The sequence below is a fragment of the Malania oleifera genome, chromosome 6 (assembly GCF_029873635.1).
Source record: "Malania oleifera isolate guangnan ecotype guangnan chromosome 6, ASM2987363v1, whole genome shotgun sequence".
Classification (NCBI taxonomy): domain Eukaryota; kingdom Viridiplantae; phylum Streptophyta; class Magnoliopsida; order Santalales; family Ximeniaceae; genus Malania; species Malania oleifera.
In genome coordinates this window covers 85,665,545-85,683,622 of record NC_080422.1, presented here as the reverse complement: position 1 = coordinate 85,683,622, position 18,078 = coordinate 85,665,545, and the positions used below count along the sequence as shown (strand labels likewise).

Here is an 18,078-nt window from a genome sequence, read left to right as displayed (position 1 = left end):
ATCAACCTATATAGACATGGATGATATCCCATAAGGTGTCGAGACACAACAACAAAATGCCGAGAGCCAGAGGAACCAGTGGAGCAAATCATCGCACCACCACCTCTTACTCCAGCATTGGAGCTTAAGAGATCTTTTTGGTCCCATGTACCAAATAAAATGTATATGAATTATTTATTTCTTACAGATGGAGGAGAGCCTAAATGCTATGATGAAACATGTCAGGTGGGAGATTCGAGCAAGTGAGAGCTTGCAATGAAGGACGAGATAAAGTCCCTCGCCTCCAACAAAACGTGGGAACTAGTTAAGTTGCCAAATGGTAAGAAGACTCTTCACAATAAGTGGGTGTACAAGATCAAAGAAGAGCATGATGGCTCCAGGAGGTACAAGGCTCGGTTGATAGTTAAAGGCTTTGAGTAGAAGGAAAGAATTGACTATATCGACATCCTTGCACCAGTTGTGACTACAGAGAAGTTGAAATTGTGTTCAACTTTAGTTGGTCTTCATGCTTGAAAATAGATATAAACACATCATTTACCTATACACTAGTTGAGGTGGTGCATCCGTCTCAAAGTGGGAGATTGTTTATATTGCAGAAGGTGTAGTCGTCAGCAGCCACCAATCCAGTTACTTTCGTTGATGTTGGAGACCGGCGACTACCATCCCTACCCACCATGTTGAAATTAAGCCACCTAATTTTGACTTCCACCCACCATCCATGGCTATAAATGAGATGTGTGTGTGTGGAATTGTGTTGTAGTGTTGTGTGCATAGCAAAGTGTGTGTGCAGAAGGTGTGAGGAACAGAGTGTTGTGAGAGAGAGAGAGTTGAGTTGAGAGCAGTAGCCTCTTACTCATTGTATTTATTCTCCCAGTATTTAGTGAGATTGGTGTGCTCCGAGGATGTAGGTCAAATTGGACCAAATCACGTAAATCTGATGTTTTTTTTTTTTAATTATTTATATTTTGCTTGTGTGTGATTATTGTTCCTAAATCTCCCCAACATTTACCTACTTGTATTTTTGTGTGCATATCCTTCTGAATGCAGGTTCATTAATCTTGAAGTATGTAGGTTTGTGGGGAAGCAGCTGGGTGAAAAGGGATGGCACAAAGTAACCTTTCAGCTGCCACTGGGGCAGCTGCAGTCTGCATATTCTATTGCATTGCTGCATATGCTGCCACTTGAGTTCCTTTATCTGGAAAGATAGCCATTCCATAGAATTAGTAGCAAGCAATGATAGCACTTTGAAATACTATCTCGCTTCCACCGGCTTTGAATAATATATATATATAACACCAATAAATTTAGTCTTTATATTGATGTTCAGTTTCTCTCATCCTTTTCATTATAGAAAAGTAGAAAACTTTATTCCATTTTTGGTCCATTTTTTAGTTCATATCCTTTTAAAACAGTCCATTCCCACTTAACTATGATTATGTTGAATTAAAAAGAAAAAAGAAAGTCATAGCACTTTTGGATTAAAATAAGCAAAAGTGGGTCCTCTCTTTTGTGAAGCCATTTGGGATCAAATAGAACTAATTTTAGAATAAAAGATCCAAAGTGCTTGTACATTGGAAATTCTTCGATATTGGGTGGCTTTAGTGGCATGTTAGTAATGCTATATATGGTACCATAATATGTGTGTGTGCGCGCATGTGTATATGTATACATGTGTGTATATGGCGTGTGGATGAGATAAAAATTCCAATGCTCGATTGGCAAGTGGGATTGGAAACTTCAGTCTATTTATTCTCATTTTTAGGAAATGGATATAGTTCATTATTTCTCGCATTTGGATCATTTTAATAGGAATCAAAATTGTTAGGATATATTGTAACGACCCGAAAAATAATGATATTTAAATATTAAAGAGAGAGAGAAATGGAAATAGAAACGAAAGGAGGCAGCAGGTTTCGTTGACGACATTACATTTTGGAAGGAATAACTCAGAAATTTTACACAGGGTCTCGTCGATGAACACAAGGAGTTCGTCGACGAGCTCATAAGTACGCCTCGTCGACGAGAAAATACCAAGAAGAGTTTTTGAGATAATCTGAAATTCGTCGACGAGGGAGGAAGTTCATTGGCGAAATTATTAAAGGACTCGTCGACGAGGTGACGTGTCTCGTTGACGAATTCGGCTCTATAAATTGTGAAAACCCGGATTTTAGACGAAATTCAGCACAGGAAATCCTCTTCTCTCTCTCTCTTTACGTCCCTCTCTCCTTCTCTCTTCGATTTCAGGCCTTTTTCTCGCCGGATTGAAAATATGAAGCCACCACGACGCTCTTGGTGAAGTTCTCTACAAGTTTGCTGGAGCTGATCGTTGGTGGAGTTGGCTTGGATTTCGTCCCAATCTCAGGGTAAGACATTTTATTCAATATTTGTCTTTTCCTCAGTTATAAGAAATACAATACATGAAAAAATACTGATGTTTTGTTCTGGGAGAATTGATTTTCAGGATATTGAGTGGAGAACTCTGTGGGTATAGGGCCAGAATTTAGTAAGGGTTTTTCAGAGTTAAGGTAAGAGAAATATGCTATGTTAGGATTTTAAGAATATTAACAAAATTTTCATAGATACATATATACTAGTTATTATGCAATTTTTTCAGAACGAATGTTTTAATGTGCTGTGACCTGAGTAGATATCTACCTGATGTAAAATTTATATAGTACTTCAGCATATCAAGTTATATAGCATGTACATACAGTTATTCACAGATGATTAATAGACAGATTTATATAGATTTTATTCAGTTCAGTATATTATAGTTTTTACAGAATGTTATGTTTTCCTGAATACTATAACACACAGTTTATAAAGACAGATTATACAGTTTTAGCATCGAGATGCTACAGTTACTTAGATTTTACAGTATTTACAGTACAAAATTATAGCGTTATGGTTATTTTGGAAACATAATAAAAACAGCAAAGGTATATATATATATATATATATATATAGATGTACTTATATAGTATATAAAATCCCTGTGGAGATATTACTGACATATACAGTTTACAGAGCACGGTACCGTTGCTAGATATAGATAGAGTGTAACCATATATCTCAGATAGTGTGTGGGTACCGTCAGTCGTGCTCGGAGAGTATGCAACTCCCCAGTTCGCTGGGTTGAGGGGGGCCGGTTTGACGAGGTAGCAGTCAGTCCCGCGCCTAGGAGAGTATGCAGTTTGGCCAGGCTGAGGTAGTATAGAGTATAGTGACTTACTTGGAGGGCCGACTAGGTTAAGTCCCGCCTACGGGTCGCACAACCCTGTCATGAGGGGTGAAATCATGACATACAGGGTCCTATGGAAAGAACACAGTTATGTATATGTGTACAGTTTTACAACTTTTATTGTGTATAGTATGATATAACATTATGAATGATAGAAAGTTCAGATGATACAAATGTTTTAAGTTATTATACTTGTGTTGTATAGAATTGCCAGATTAAGCAGTTTTCAAATACTATTATTATAATTTTATGACTCGATCGCTACACAAGTAATAACATATTTCCACTTACTGAACGTCGACTCACCCCATTACTTTACCATTTTTCAGGTGAGACAGCTAGGCGAACAGATTAGGCTTGCAGATAGGAAGTTTACTTGATTACCCCGGTTGTAGGGTGAGTTATGACAGGGTTTTGTATTTTTGAGGTAGATGATGCTGGAGGGGTTTATTTTGTATGGTTATGACTTGTATATACTGGATTCTGATATTATACAGTATATATATATGGTTATATGATTTGTGTTTCCGCTACTTAGGTATGAATGTAAATATACAAAAAAAAAAAAAGGTATGAATTTTGAGGACGTTACATATATAAAGTATATAAATAGACATTATTGGAATTTTGAGGTCTAAAAACTCATTCCTATTACCAGGATTGACATCCCCAGACTTGTTTTTGCAAAAGTGACAATTCAAGTTTAGTGGTGGGACTTGGTGAGAGTGATTCCAATTCCAAACGCAAGATTAATTCTCATTTTAGGTGCACTGCAATCTTTCTATAGATTGATTCTTGCATGCCAAATGCTGCCTTAGAGGTCAGGCCAAAAGCTCACAATTTCGATGCGAGTATGTGACCCGATGATAACCTGTACACTTGATTGTTGAATCCTTGACTTGGACCCTTCTGCTTGCATCTTCCATTCTTTGTTTTTCCAGCACATTCCAACTTTGGAAGAATGAACCCTTGACCTTTGTTTTTTAGTTTTGGTTTGTTTTCTATGTGCATGATCAGGTGTTTATGTTGATGGGGCAGGCTGGGAAGCAATGAGATGGGGAATGCATTAAAGCAATTGTAGAAAGCTGATTGGAAATGCCCCTGTACTTTAAATGTATAACCATGTTTACATGTTTTTCTTTTGAGAGATGCTAACATTCTCCAGTTAGAAAGAAAAAAGATCTCTATTGCCTTAACTTGCCCAGCAAGGCCAGCTCCATACATTTAATAGTGCTTTATTTTTGGTAAACACAGGAAATGATACTTCCGACTTTTCTTCAAAGTTGCGTCAGTACTCTCGCTGGAATGGTTTCTAGGAAGAATACCAGAGGCCTCCACACCATTTTACATCGCATACCTTCCACCAGAGAACAGTAAGGTTGCAGCCACCAAGGCCCTGGCCTAGCTGTGGGGGTTTGAGATTTGGGTTTATCTCTCTTCCTTCCAAAGGAGAGAGAGAGAGAGAGAGAGAGAGAGAGAGAGAGAGAGAGAGAGAGAGAGAGAGAGAGCAAAACTCTAGTAATTGAATTTAGGTTTTATTTTGGGACCTTTCATTTCGTTTTTGTTTGAAGGCACATTGAGTCTGAACTACACAAGAAAAACTTACATAGTTCTATTAATGACAAGTGATGAGTTTTTTTTTTTAAACAAAAAATGTTGAAGTACAAAGCTCTAGAAGTTGCATTGAGGGTTTATTTTGGGACCTTTCATTTTGTTTTTTGTTGGAAGGCATACTGGATTAAAACCTTACATTGTTCTATTAATGAAAAGTTACGAGGTTTTTTTTTTTGGGAGGTTCATTGGGTCTGAACTATAAAGGGACCTTGCAAGTTTCATAAATCTTGAGTCTTGAAGTTAGTATAATAAGAAATTCATGTTGATGGCTTAGATAGTAAAATCAAAAATCAAAATCTCAACTTGTTACATATAATATAATATAATAGATTTGCAGAGTTCTTTCCCAGTGATTAAAAATCAAGCAAGACAACTTCAGAAAAAACTTCTCCAAACCCAGTTTCCACTGTTTATTTGGGGAAAGATTCCTTGTGATATATAATGCCAAGTGGGAATGTAAATGAGGGCATAAGGGGGTTGTTTCCTAGTCCAAATGGAGAGAACTTGAAAAGAAAAAATCTTCAACTTGACTTACAGATCCATTTGGCCTATGAAATCTCTTAAATAATCCTTCAAAACAGTTCGATGTATTATAATAGTAACAATGATTTAAATAAGAAATGATTCGGGTCAGACAAGGTTACAGAAAAGACAGCTAAACAATATAATACTATATCTCATTCTCCATCTTTGGTTCTTGATTCATAATATAATATATTTAATTACTTAAATGGGCAAGGAATATACTGTTCTTTTCACTTAATGATCCCTGATTTTTGACATAAAGAATTCCCTAACTTTATTAACAACAATTAATTATATTAAGTGTAACTGCAGAACAGAAAACGCTTTAAGACACTTTACAATATTGTTTTCCTTAAAACATTATATGCCCTCACCAGATTGGTGTGTATTGAGTCAACAAATACATTTTCAGGATACAATAAAGCCCAGAAAATATTCTGATATCAATTTGGGTTATGTACAAAAGAAAAATTGATCACAAACATCCTTAGTAGAATCTGAACAAATTTCTGGAATTATATTTCTACGGAAAACAAAACATATAATTGAAGAAGATATAATTTGTGAAAGTCTTATGAGAGAAAGAGAAGGAGAGAATGATTGAATATTTCTGTAGGATTTTTGGAGTTAATTCTGTCTTTAAATAGATAGAATTATGTCTATTCCCAACAGTTACATTTGTTCAAATTTAAAATATGACCGTTAGATTATTTATACGGTTCAGATCGCACTACTTGATCTTATTAAAAATACAAGATTAATTTTAAGCTATCTGTTCATGATCAAGGATCACGATCTCGTAACAATGCAAGCGTTCTTGTGTGCCATCTAAATGTGCCACTAGCGCCCTACAACCCACGCCACGTGCGCACGCACGCGTGTGCGTGTGCGGATGATGTGAAACACCGTCCTAGGTTGTATTAGAGTATACATTAGCACTATCTCTTAATCAACTTTAAGAGAATATTCTACTTTATCATTTATTAATGACTTTTCATTTTTCATTCTTTCCAATGTGGGACAAACCCACATAGCATTAAATGCTCCTCATAAATGCTTTATAAAATATAGAAATGGAAGATTTTAAAAACCCATAGAATTGATTATTTTAGAAAATATTTCAACATTCCCCCACCATTTTCAAAATATAAATTAAAAACAATTTATTCAGACAAGAGAAAATTTATGTATAAATGGAGGTGTTTTTAGAACTTGAACTTTTACTTATTGAATACATATCAAAGTTAATCAGGATTACACAGTAGACGAACTTTGAACTAGCAATCCTATTTTGATTAACCGGATACATATCACACACAAATTATCAAATCTTTGGGTGTTTCCAAAAGCCAACGCGTGGATTGGCCTTGCGTCTATATCCTAGTTAAATAAGTGCATGCTCTAGAGATAAATTCATTTCTCATAGGAAGCGGCACCACTTTCGACACTCATATAGGTAGGTTTATCAAAGGTACCCTGTAATTAAAGTATCTCACAGAACCTGTTGTAATATTATTAAGAGTTTAAGCTCAACCTTCACCTTTTTCACATTACAGGTACAAAGCATTACTTTCCTTGGAATGGATTATGTGACATATATACATTTTAGTGCTTCCAGTCACTACATATGATGTACTTTGCTCATTGAATTCAAGAGCTTGAAAATTTCAAGTGTTGAGTTGAGTTTCCATCATTGGTGACTATAGGTTATGGATTTAAGTCCCATCTCTTTTGATGTTTTCCAGACCATGTCTCTTACAAGTCCTTTTGTTAATGGATTAACCAAATTTTGGCTTAATCTCACAAAATCTATGGTAATTATACCATCATTAATTAATTACCTCACATAACTATGTCTTAGGCCAATATATCTGGATTTACCATTATATATATTACTATATGCCCGTGATAAAGTTACCTCACTGTCACAATGCAAAGATATATGTGGCACAGGTTTTGGCCAAAATGAAATTTCTAATAGCAAATTCCCAAGCCATTCTGCCTCTCTGCTACAAGAAGCTAAAGCCACAAATTCTGATGCCATAGCGGAATTTGTTATAAGGTTTGGCTTCTTTGAACCCCAGGAGATAGCTTCTCCACTATGGGTGAATATCCATCGACTGGTTGATGTATGATCATTACAATCAGTAATCCAACTAACATATGTGAATCCTTCTAAAATAGTAGGATATCCTTCATAATGTATGCCATAATCCATAGCATTTTCCAAATACTTTAACACTTTATATATAACATGCCAATGAATATCACTAGGATTACTAGTATATATACTAAGTTTACTTATAGCAAATGCAATATCAGGTCTAATAGAAGTCATAGCATACATCAAGCAACCAATAACTCTAGCATATTCTAACTGATTTACTACTCTACTAGTGTTAGGATTCAATTTCACATTTGCATCAAAAGGTGTGCTAATAAGTTTGCAGTCATAGTGATTAAACTTTTTCAGTATCTTTTCAATATAGTGTGATTGGGTGAGAATCAATTTATTATTGTTTCTAATTATTCTAATACCCAGAATCATATATGCATTACCCATATCTTTCATATCAAAACTAGATGACAAAAGTTTCTTAACACTTTCAACACTTTCAATATCAGCACCAAAAATTAACATATTATCAACATATAAGCAAATAATTACACCTTTATTTCAATTGAACTTACTATATACACATTTATCAGATTCATGTATTATAAAGCCATTAGAAAGAATAACTTGGTCAAAATTTTCATGCCACTATTTTGGGGCTTGTTTAAGTCCATAAAGAGACTTAACCAACTTACAAACTTTAGATTCATTTCCAGGCATAGTAAAGCTTTCAGGCTGTTCCATGTAAATTTCTTCATCCAATTCTCCATTCAAAAATGTAGTTTTTACATCCATTTGATGGATTTCAAACTTGTAGATGGAAGCTAAGGTAAGCAAGACTCTTATAGTTGCAATCCTAGTAACTGGAGCATAAGTATCAAAGTAGTTTATGCCTTCCTCTTGTGTAAAGCCTTTAGCTACTAACCTTACTTTGAACTTGTCAATTGTTCCATCTACCTTCATTTTATTTTTGAAGATCCATTTACAATCTAATGGTTTTGAACCAGGAGGTAAATCAGCTAATTTCTAGGTTTTGTTACCCATGATAGAATCCATTTCATTATTTATAGCTTCTTTTCAAAATGTAGAATCTTGAGACTTCATTGCCTCTCCATTAGTAAGAGGACCTGATTCTACACTTGGTGAAATTATAGTTTGTCTAGAGTGTAATTCTCTTATACCTTTTACTAGGTAGATCATGAAGTCTGGTCCAAAAAACTTTGTTGTTCTCCTCCTCTTACTCCTCCTAGGTTCACTAGGTTCAGAAGGTTCACCACTAGTACGAAGTGGTTTCAAAGTCTCCACTGATTTATTTTGAGCACTAACCTTTTGTATGGAGGTGAACTTATTTTCATAGAATTCTGCATCTCTAAATTCTATAATTGAATTAACTCCTATAGAATCATTTGGTTCAATTATCAAGAATCTGTAAGCTTTGCTATGTTCAGTATAGCCAAAAAATACACATTCTATTCCTCGCTCACCTAATTTCCTTATCTTATGATCAGGAAGCCTTATAATTGCTCTACAACCCCAAATCTTAAGATATTTTAAATTATCCTTTCTTTCCTTCTATAACTCATATCGAGAAGTCTTAGTCCTCTTAAAAGAAACTCTGTTTAATATATGACAATCAGTTAGTAAGGTTTCACCCCAATAACCACTACTTAGTCCTAAATTTGACATCATGACATTGACCATTTTAACCAATGTTCGGTTTTTCCTTTCTGCCACTTTATTTTGTTGTAGAGTATATGCTGCAGAAGTTTCATGTATCACACCTACATATTCACAATAGGCGGGGAAGTGATATTCGCCTCCTCTATCCGATCTATGATACTTTATGTTAGTGTCACATTGGTTTTCAACTTCTGCCTTATAAACCTTAAATTTATCAATTACTTCATCTTTAGTATGCATAAGATAAACATAACATAATTTAGAAAAATCATCTATAAATGTTACAAAATATTTTTTGCCACCTATGGTAGGTGTACCATGCAAATCACATACATCACTATGCACTAATTGAAGTAAAGAAGGAATTCTAGTAGTTTTGTTAGGAAAAGGTTTTCTGGTTATTTTGGTTTTAATACATACACCGCACCTATCATCCATGTTATTTACATATCTTGGAATTAATTCCATATTAGTCATATCACGCTATTTTGTAGTATTAACGTGTCCTAAACAATTATGCCATAAAGAAAGTGAATCAACAAGATAAACAGAAACATTCACTTTATTGATATTAAGCTTAAACATACCCTCATACATATAACCCTTTCCCACAAAGACTCCATCCACCCTTGGTGAGTACAAATTTGTCATATTCAAACATTAACTTAAAGCCAAACTTATTAAGTAGGCTTCCAAAAGCTAAATCTTCTTAATTTCTGGTACATGGTATACATTAGTGAGAGTTAAACTTTTTCCAGAAGTAAATTCAAAAGTGACATCTCCTTTGCCTTTGACTATAGTAGTAGACGAATTTCCCATGTAGAGAACATTGCCATCTTCCACCGGTTCATACTTTGAGAATGAATTCTTGTCTTTGCAAACATGCCTTGTTGCACTTGAGTCAATCCACCATGCACAGTCATCTTCAACAACATTGATTTTAGAAATCATAGCCACAAGCTTGTTAGAGTTTGTTCTATTTTGTTTTTTCTTGAGAAGACGACACTCATTTTTGTAGTGTCCAGGTTTTCCATAATGGAAGCATGAACCTTTCTTTTTATGATTTTGATTCTTGATAGAATTGAACTTCCTCTTAGATTCCCTTTTTTTGGATGTTGGGGCTGTTTAGATCTGCCTCCTTCTTCCATCATATGTACTTTGGAAGTATGCTCTTTTGCACCTTTCTGGTTCTTGCTAAACACTTCCTCAACTTGGAAATGTTGTCCCAATTGTTCAAGAGACATATCATTAGTAGAAACCCGAACCCAAAAAATAAGGAAATAAATAAGAAAAGAAGATAAGGAAATTTAAAAAGGGCACACAGTAGGACTCGTCGACGAATACCCTGTTTTTGTTGACAAGTTCCCTTCTATTTCTCGTCGATGAAATTCAGGCGTCGTCGACGAAGAAATCCTGAACGACAAGAAAATATCAGACTTAAGGTTCGTCGACGAACCCCTCTTTTGTTGACCAATGTCCTTCAGCAATTTGTCGATGAAAGCTACATTTTGTTTACGAATTGTGTGGGTCAAAGGGTTATAAATAGGTTTTAAAATTTATTCTTAATTGAGAAAACTAAATATCTCTCTCTCTCTCTAAACCCGTGCCCCTCACTCTCTCTCTTCAATTTTTTCGCCGTTCATCACCCGAATCGACGATCGGAAGCCACTATGAGGATCTAGGAGCATTTCTCTACACGTCTAGTGAAGTGGATTTTTGAACGGGGTCTTTCTAAGCATCACTCTAAATTGAGATAAGGGTAGAAATAGGCTATCTGTTTAGCATGTGTTTAGTTAAATGGGGTGTATGGGCCAGGGGATGGTTAACAATGGCCGATATGGGATTTGAGTTGATTAAACTGAGGGAAATGTGGTTTCAAGATTTTGAGTTCCGTATCGCCGTAGGGTGGATTTTAGGAGCGTTATAGGAACCTTCTCGGTAAACAAGGGGATTATATTATGTCAGCTATTTTGTGAAACATGAATCGATTAAAATGCAGTATATGTTTTTGGGAAAATTAAGGTGGGTGGTTTGATCATCTCCTATTTTCTATAAAATAAGTAGTTTAAGTTAAATAAAACCCTAGAGATGTTCAGACCCTGTTTTCAACATTTTACGTCTTTTCCAGTCAGGTTATTTTATTTATAATTATCAAATGAAAAATTGTGTGGCATGGGAACAACTTTTAAATGGCATATGTGAACAGAATACTTAAACTTATTTTTATATAGTATTTGATATAACGGTCGGGGGCCGAGTTTTGATATAAGGGCCGGTGGCTGAGTTTTGATATAATGGCTGGGGGCCAAGTTTTGATATAACGGTCGAGGGCTAAGTTTTGATATGACGGTCGAGGGCCAGGTTGACTAAATATCAGGTTTTATATGAAATGAATTATAATAAAGTTTTTTTTCCGGGGGCCTCATCAGTGGTATACCGGGTGACCATAGGTAGGCACAATCGTACTTACAGTGTTAGTTTTGACTCAGCTACGGAACCGCCGGCTGCGAGTTGAGTCCAGCCTTTGGGCTGCACAACCCATCATGGGGGGAAGCATGTCGTATGAGTATGTGATAGCATGACGACGCTACTTCAGCAGTCCAGGTTGTGTCTTTTATGCATATATGGACAAATTTACTATAAATAAGCTATATTAAGCCGTCAGTTTATTATTCAGAAATTATGTATTTTTAGATATACTGATTAGTACAGTTTAAATGCCAATTTTTCTTATACAATCACATGATGAAATTTTATATTCACACGGTAACTCATGCTAACTACACACTAATAATAATATAATTCGTCTTACTAAGAAGTGTCTCACCCCATTATACAAATCATTTTCAGGACCTTTAGGGAATCGTGCCTAGCGTACTACAGGGTAGGGATTAGACATTTTGGGGTGTTAAACCGACCTGGTGAGTCACCGGTGGTTTTATTTTGTCATTCGGTTGGGTTATATTAAATAGACAGGTAATTAGATATATGTATTTGGGAACAGTTAGAACTCTGGTAAAGAGTTTGGATGTTTTAGAAATCTTCAGCTGTATGATTTTTATTTTCAATAATCTTGATTTGGGAGGGTTGCATTTATATATATATATATATATATATATATGTGTGTGTGTGTGTGTGTGTGTGTGTGTGTGTGTGTGTGTTTGTTTGTGGTATCATAGAGTATTTCTATATTTATAGCAGTTTAAAAATTTTTGGGTCACTACATCATCCTTCCTGTGCTTCAAAGATTTGCTAACATCTTTCCAGGATGGAGGTAATTTATCAATAATAGGCGAAATAGAAATGCATTCATCCATTTTCATATTATGTTGATTAAAATGGTTAGGGATACGCATAATTTCAGGAAATTGCTCTACAACAAGCCTACTATCAAGCATGGTATAATTGAAAATTTTTCTAGTATGAAATTTCTTACTAGTCGCATCATCTGCGAAATACTTAGTCTCAAGTGCATCCCATAACTCTTTTGCAGTAGCCATATTATGATACATATCAAACAGATTGTCTGACATTGAATTGCAAATGTGGCCTTTGCATATATATTCATCTTGTTCCTATTTTAGCCTTGCACGTCCTTGAGCCAAAGTTTCATTATCATTCATAGCAGGTTTGGGGGTGGTCAGAACATGCACCACTTTGAGACCCGCAAGAAGAAAGTGCATCTTTTTTTTTTTCCCATCGCTTGAAATTGTTTCCATCAAATCGTTCAAGTTTGACAAAATCCGTAGCGAATTCCCTCAAGGTTGAAGAACCAGCCATTTTGTAAATAATGTTTTAAGAATGTAAAAAGAAATAGAGAAAATACTGCAGAACAGAAAATGTTTCAAGACACGTTACAATGTCGATTTCCTTAAAACGTCATTTGCCCCCATCAGATTGGTGTGTATTGAGTCAGTAAATACGTTTTCACGATACAATGAAACCCATAATATGATCTGATATCAATTTGCGTACAAACGAAAAACTGATCACAAACACTCTTAATAGAATCTGAACAAATTTATGGAATTCTATTTCTGCAGAAAATAGAACTCAGAATTGAAGATGATATAATTTGTGAAAGCCTTATGAGAGAAATAGAAGGAGAGAATAATTGAATATTTTTGTAGGGTTGTTGGAGTTCATTTTGTCTTTAAATAGACAAAATTATGTCTATTCTCAACAATTACATTTGCTCAAATTTAAAATCTGACCGTTAGATTAATTTTAAGTCATCCGATCATGATCAACAATCACAATCTTACAATGATGCAAGCGTGCTTGTGCGCCATCCTGTAGTGTACTAGAGTACACACTAACACTATTTTTTAACCAATTTTATTTTATCTTATCATTTATTAATGACTTATCATTTTTCACTTTTTTCAATGTGAGACAAAACCACTTAGTATTAAATGTTTTAGAAAATATAGAAATATAAGACTTTGAAAACCCCATAAATTGATTATTTTAGAAAATATTTCAACATTCTCTTGAGGCCTTTGACAGAAAATTTTAGAAGAAAAAAACAGAAAAAGATGTGATATGTCAAACAGTTTGGAATATTCACATTTTCTAAAATTTTCTGTGGCTAGAGTTGATCTGGAAGATGAGTAATTTGATTTTGAACGGAATTATTGTAATATTTGTTTTTGTATATAGTTGACCTGCCGATTCATCTGTTTGCTTTTGATTTTTATCAGGATAATTGAGTCACCACAAAGAGTCTTACTTTCCCCAGATTTTGGTAGAACTAACTGACTGAGAAATTGAAACTTTCAAAGCAGATCTGTAAACTCGAAATATTTTATCCTGTCTCCTTCCACGGTCCAAGTAACATGCATGGATGTAGTTTGAATAAATTTCCTATGAAGGTGGTGTTAGTCTATCAAAATCAAATTTCAAAGTTCTCATTTCAATGTTCTTTCTTTTTAATTTTCTCTGAAGTCATCTAACCACCCACCCCCAGATCACTGGAAGACTCTCTCTCTCTCTCTCTCTCTCTCTCTCTCTCTCTCTCTATGTATTTATGTATGTATGTGTGTGTATATGCATATTTTTCCGTTTTTTATTATTTAGCAGAACAGAATATCCGTATTGTAGAGGCAAGAATCTGGTATATATGGTGGTGTTCTTGCATTGACTACCTGTGGGAAGCTGGTGGGTTTAATCAATTGGTGAGGCTTAGACTGGTGAAGGGGCAAGATTATCATATTGGTTTAATTTGGCATTTAAGTATTTGGCGTTTATTAGAACAACTTGCAACTCTCAACCCAATATATCAGAGCTACAGCATGAAGGAAAATCCAAAAGAAAATATCCCCACCCCCACCCCCCAAGCTAGAAGATAAACCTCTGTGAGGGACAACATAAAAATAAATAAATAAATAAATCTAATAGCTTATATTAGTTTCTTATAGCTAAGAAAGCAAGTTGGAAAGTTGAAAAATATCAAACAATAAACTATGTTTCCATACCCAATCACCTACTCTTGGTGTGCATCCATTTTCATAAAACCCACCTCACCCGTCATCATAGATACCACCAAACACATTAGTCATTAGCTCTCTCTCTCTCTCTCTCTCTCTCTCTCTCTCTCTGTATTTGGGTATTGGTGGGGCTGTTATCTTTGGAGTAGAGCTTAGTTTATGTGTGGGGGAGAATGGGAAGAAAATGCTCACATTGTGGGAACATTGGCCATAATTCAAGGACCTGTGCCATTTACAAGGGGAGTAGTGGTAGTAGCAGTGCTGTTGCTGGTGGAGGACTTAAGCTCTTCGGAGTGCAACTGGACATTTCTTCTTCATCTCTTTCTATCAATTCCATGAAGAAGAGTCTTAGCATGGATTGCATGTCTTCATCATTTGCCTCATTGGCTTCCCCTTCTTCTTCACTGTCTTCGTCAAAGATTTCCAATATTGATGAAACTTCTGATAAAACCTCCACTGGTTATCTCTCTGATGGCCTAACGGATCGGACCACTCAAGATAGAAAGAAAGGTTCTCTCCCTCTCTCTCTCAATTGGGGTTTCCTTTTTTCTTTCTTTCTATGAGGTTGTAATCGATGAAAGCATTTTGTCATCGAATTAGATGGTTTAGAGCAGAGGATTGTCTTATTTTTTATAATAGTCTTACTGCAGCATTCCATTCTGTATGCTTTAATGCTGTTTTCAAATGTGACTTACTTATTTTTTGGGCATTAACATCATAGTTGTTGTTTGGGGGTTCTTTTTGTTCTTGTTTGCACTGCCCCATAATTTGGAGCAGTGCCCAAGCTCTCTTTTTTAAAGCTGTGTGGGACAACAGGACTTACTTTTCAGATGGTATAATCAGAGCATGCCTAACTTACCTGTATTCCATTTCCTGATGATCCATCTGCAGGCTGTCTCAGCAAACTAAAAGTCAGCCTAAAAGGTTTTTTTTTTTTTTTTTTTTTCCTTTCAAAATTCAAATTACATTATTTCAAGTTTTGGTGCTGTTATATATCATCAAAGCACCATGTGCATTTTCTTTAATCTTCACCATTTCTCAATCTTCAATCAAGAGATTTTAAATTGACTGGCCTCCTTCCCTTTTAGCAGTTCAGTGCCAACAAATCCCTCATTTCAACTATTGTTTCCTTTTGCTCTCTCTCAGGAGTCCCTTGGACAGAGGAAGAGCACCGGACATTTCTCGCCGGGCTTGAGAAACTAGGGAAGGGTGACTGGAGGGGAATCTCCAGAAACTTTGTGACAACAAGAACTCCTACCCAAGTTGCCAGCCATGCCCAAAAGTACTTCCTGCGACAGGCGACCCTCAATAAGAAGAAGCGGCGGGCGAGTCTCTTCGACATGGTGATTTGAACTTAATTCTCTTTATGATTGATTCTTTATTCTTCCTGACGACCAAAACTGTCAACTGGTGTTTTGTTTTTAATTTCCTTCTTGAAACATGATATAGGTTGGGAGCGGCAGCACACGAGTTCATCATGCTAACACATCTAGCTCCAAAGGAAGTGGTGCTAATAATCCTATCCGATATCTCAATATGACAATTTGCTCTAACCATGAAGCTCATCATTCCAACGTTCTGCCTCCTCCAATTGATCTTAATTCCTTTGGACAAGATGTTATATCGGATAATAGCAGAGAGGTTGGCTGCTCTCAATTACATTTGGGTAATCATGCCATGGCTGGTTGGGTATATGGATCACTTGATTCCAAGCAGAAATCTCACAGTACAGCAAAACCCACATCTCCTAATAATGCAGCACTAGATTTGGAGCTCACACTTGCAGTCCCGAAGACGTTGGATCATGACAAACCATCCTCTAGTCCCCTTCTAATTGGAACCATTAGCGTTATTTGACATCTGAGGAAAAATCAATAGGCACATAACAAACCATCCCGTAATCCAAGCTCCGCAGATAAAAAAAAAAAAAATTCTTTATGATTGTTGTAGGAATAGTATATTTCTAATTGAAGTCTGAATGGACAAACATGATGTTATTAATGTATAAATATGCTAGAAGTTACGAGTAAATTTAATCTATACTGTTCTTGATGTGTTTATATAGTTTTTGGTAACCTGCACCCCAGTGAACATGTGTCTCATTTGATGTACCATTCTATAAGTGACTCTCCAGGACTAGGAGGATGCAAGGCGTAAACTCTACTGTTTGGCAATGGCATCATTGCCTGCCTATTTACTTTATGTGACTTCCTGGCATTTCAAAGTAAAACATTTAATTAAGAAGGTGAGTGACAGGCTTCATTGAGGGTTCTCTTCTCCTGTTTTCTTTTTTTCTTTTTTTCTTTTTTTCTCCTCTCGTGTGTGTTCTTGTGTTAACAGCAATAACAGCAGAAAAGAACCCTAAAGAATGAGAATAATTGTTCTTCCCCTCCCCTTTCAATGCTTTTTTTGGTCGTGGAGCTAGAAGACTGCCAAATCAAGAAGACCATTATCCTTTTTGGTGCCCATTTGACTTCAGTTTCTTTCCTCCATTTTCTTGGAAATCAAACAGGGTAATTTTTTTTTTCAATTTTAATCTCAAATTTGACTTTGAGGTTGCAATACTGACACTCGCCTGTCCACAAAGCCTTCATAGTTCATACTGGGGAACATAATTCATTTATAATAAATTAAAAAGAAAGTCAAATTTTGACATGGCTTGACAGAAACTATCTTGAAGCTCATAAAAAATCTTTGATATTTTTATTCCCAGAATAAATTAACATAATGAAACTGTACTGCTCATCTACCTCCATCAATGACATCATTTACCAAGATTTTGATGACTTGGCTTCTTTTTACTAAATTGTGTTGCCTTTACTGCTTCACTGCAAATTTTGGAAGCTAGTGTTTTTTGAGAAACCTTCATTTTCCCTGTGCCTTTCATTTTCCATGAAAAACATATACTGCAACCATTATTTGTACCACGCGTATACAACACATGCGCAGGCACACACTAGACCAGCATAATCTGTCACAATATGTGCAAGGGACCGCTTTAATAATGCTTCTCTGCAGGATGAAATCTAGCAAATAAAACCATAGATCCAGCATGTACGATGTGTTTTTGGTGACTTGATGAAATAATTAGAGAGCTCAAATCATGTCTTCAAATGAAAAGTAAGAAGTGGATTGTGTGATGACAAAGAAACCGACACAGCCCTAAGCTTGGTGATGATGAATATAGAGATAAGTAAACAGAGGAATCAAGCTTATCCACTAGTTTTGAGGAAACACACACCATTGCCTTGTGGGCTTGTCATTGCCCTCATTTTGTAGCTTAACTGGGAACAGTTGAGAAGGGAGTGATCAAGGGTGTGGGGCTACCCCTATTGGAGCAAATGATTTTATTCTATGTTTTTCTAAAAACAGACTGCAGTTTAGTTCACTGAGAAAATAGAATGAAGAAAATT

The 18,078-nt window shown here is 35.7% G+C and overlaps 1 protein-coding gene across 2 annotated transcripts; it reads left to right on the top strand.

The window, feature by feature from the left end:
• The first annotated feature begins 14,580 nt into the window (after positions 1-14,580).
• LOC131157576 (transcription factor KUA1-like) lies at positions 14,581-16,725 on the top strand. 2 transcript variants are annotated; one of them, XM_058111840.1, is made up of 4 exons: positions 14,581-15,175; positions 15,557-15,589; positions 15,812-16,008; positions 16,115-16,725. In XM_058111840.1, exons 1-4 carry the CDS (start codon positions 14,839-14,841, stop codon positions 16,520-16,522), a joined length of 975 nt encoding a protein of 324 aa, XP_057967823.1. In that variant the 5' UTR covers positions 14,581-14,838; the 3' UTR covers positions 16,523-16,725. The 2 variants fall into 2 exon arrangements, with proteins under 2 accessions (XP_057967823.1, XP_057967824.1); XM_058111841.1 differs by lacking the exon at positions 15,557-15,589 and having other exon boundaries at positions 14,607-15,175.
• The last annotated feature ends 1,353 nt before the right edge of the window (positions 16,726-18,078 follow it).

Bases quoted from the DNA above. Each gene is read 5' to 3' on its own strand.
- LOC131157576 (XM_058111840.1), top strand. From the start codon at position 14,839: ATGGGAAGAAAATGCTCACATTGTGGGAACATTGGCCATAATTCAAGG. The intron at 15,176-15,556 runs GTTCTCTCCCTC...ATCCATCTGCAG, and splicing joins CACTCAAGATAGAAAGAAAG to GCTGTCTCAGCAAACTAAAA. The intron at 15,590-15,811 runs GTTTTTTTTTTT...GCTCTCTCTCAG, and splicing joins ACTAAAAGTCAGCCTAAAAG to GAGTCCCTTGGACAGAGGAA.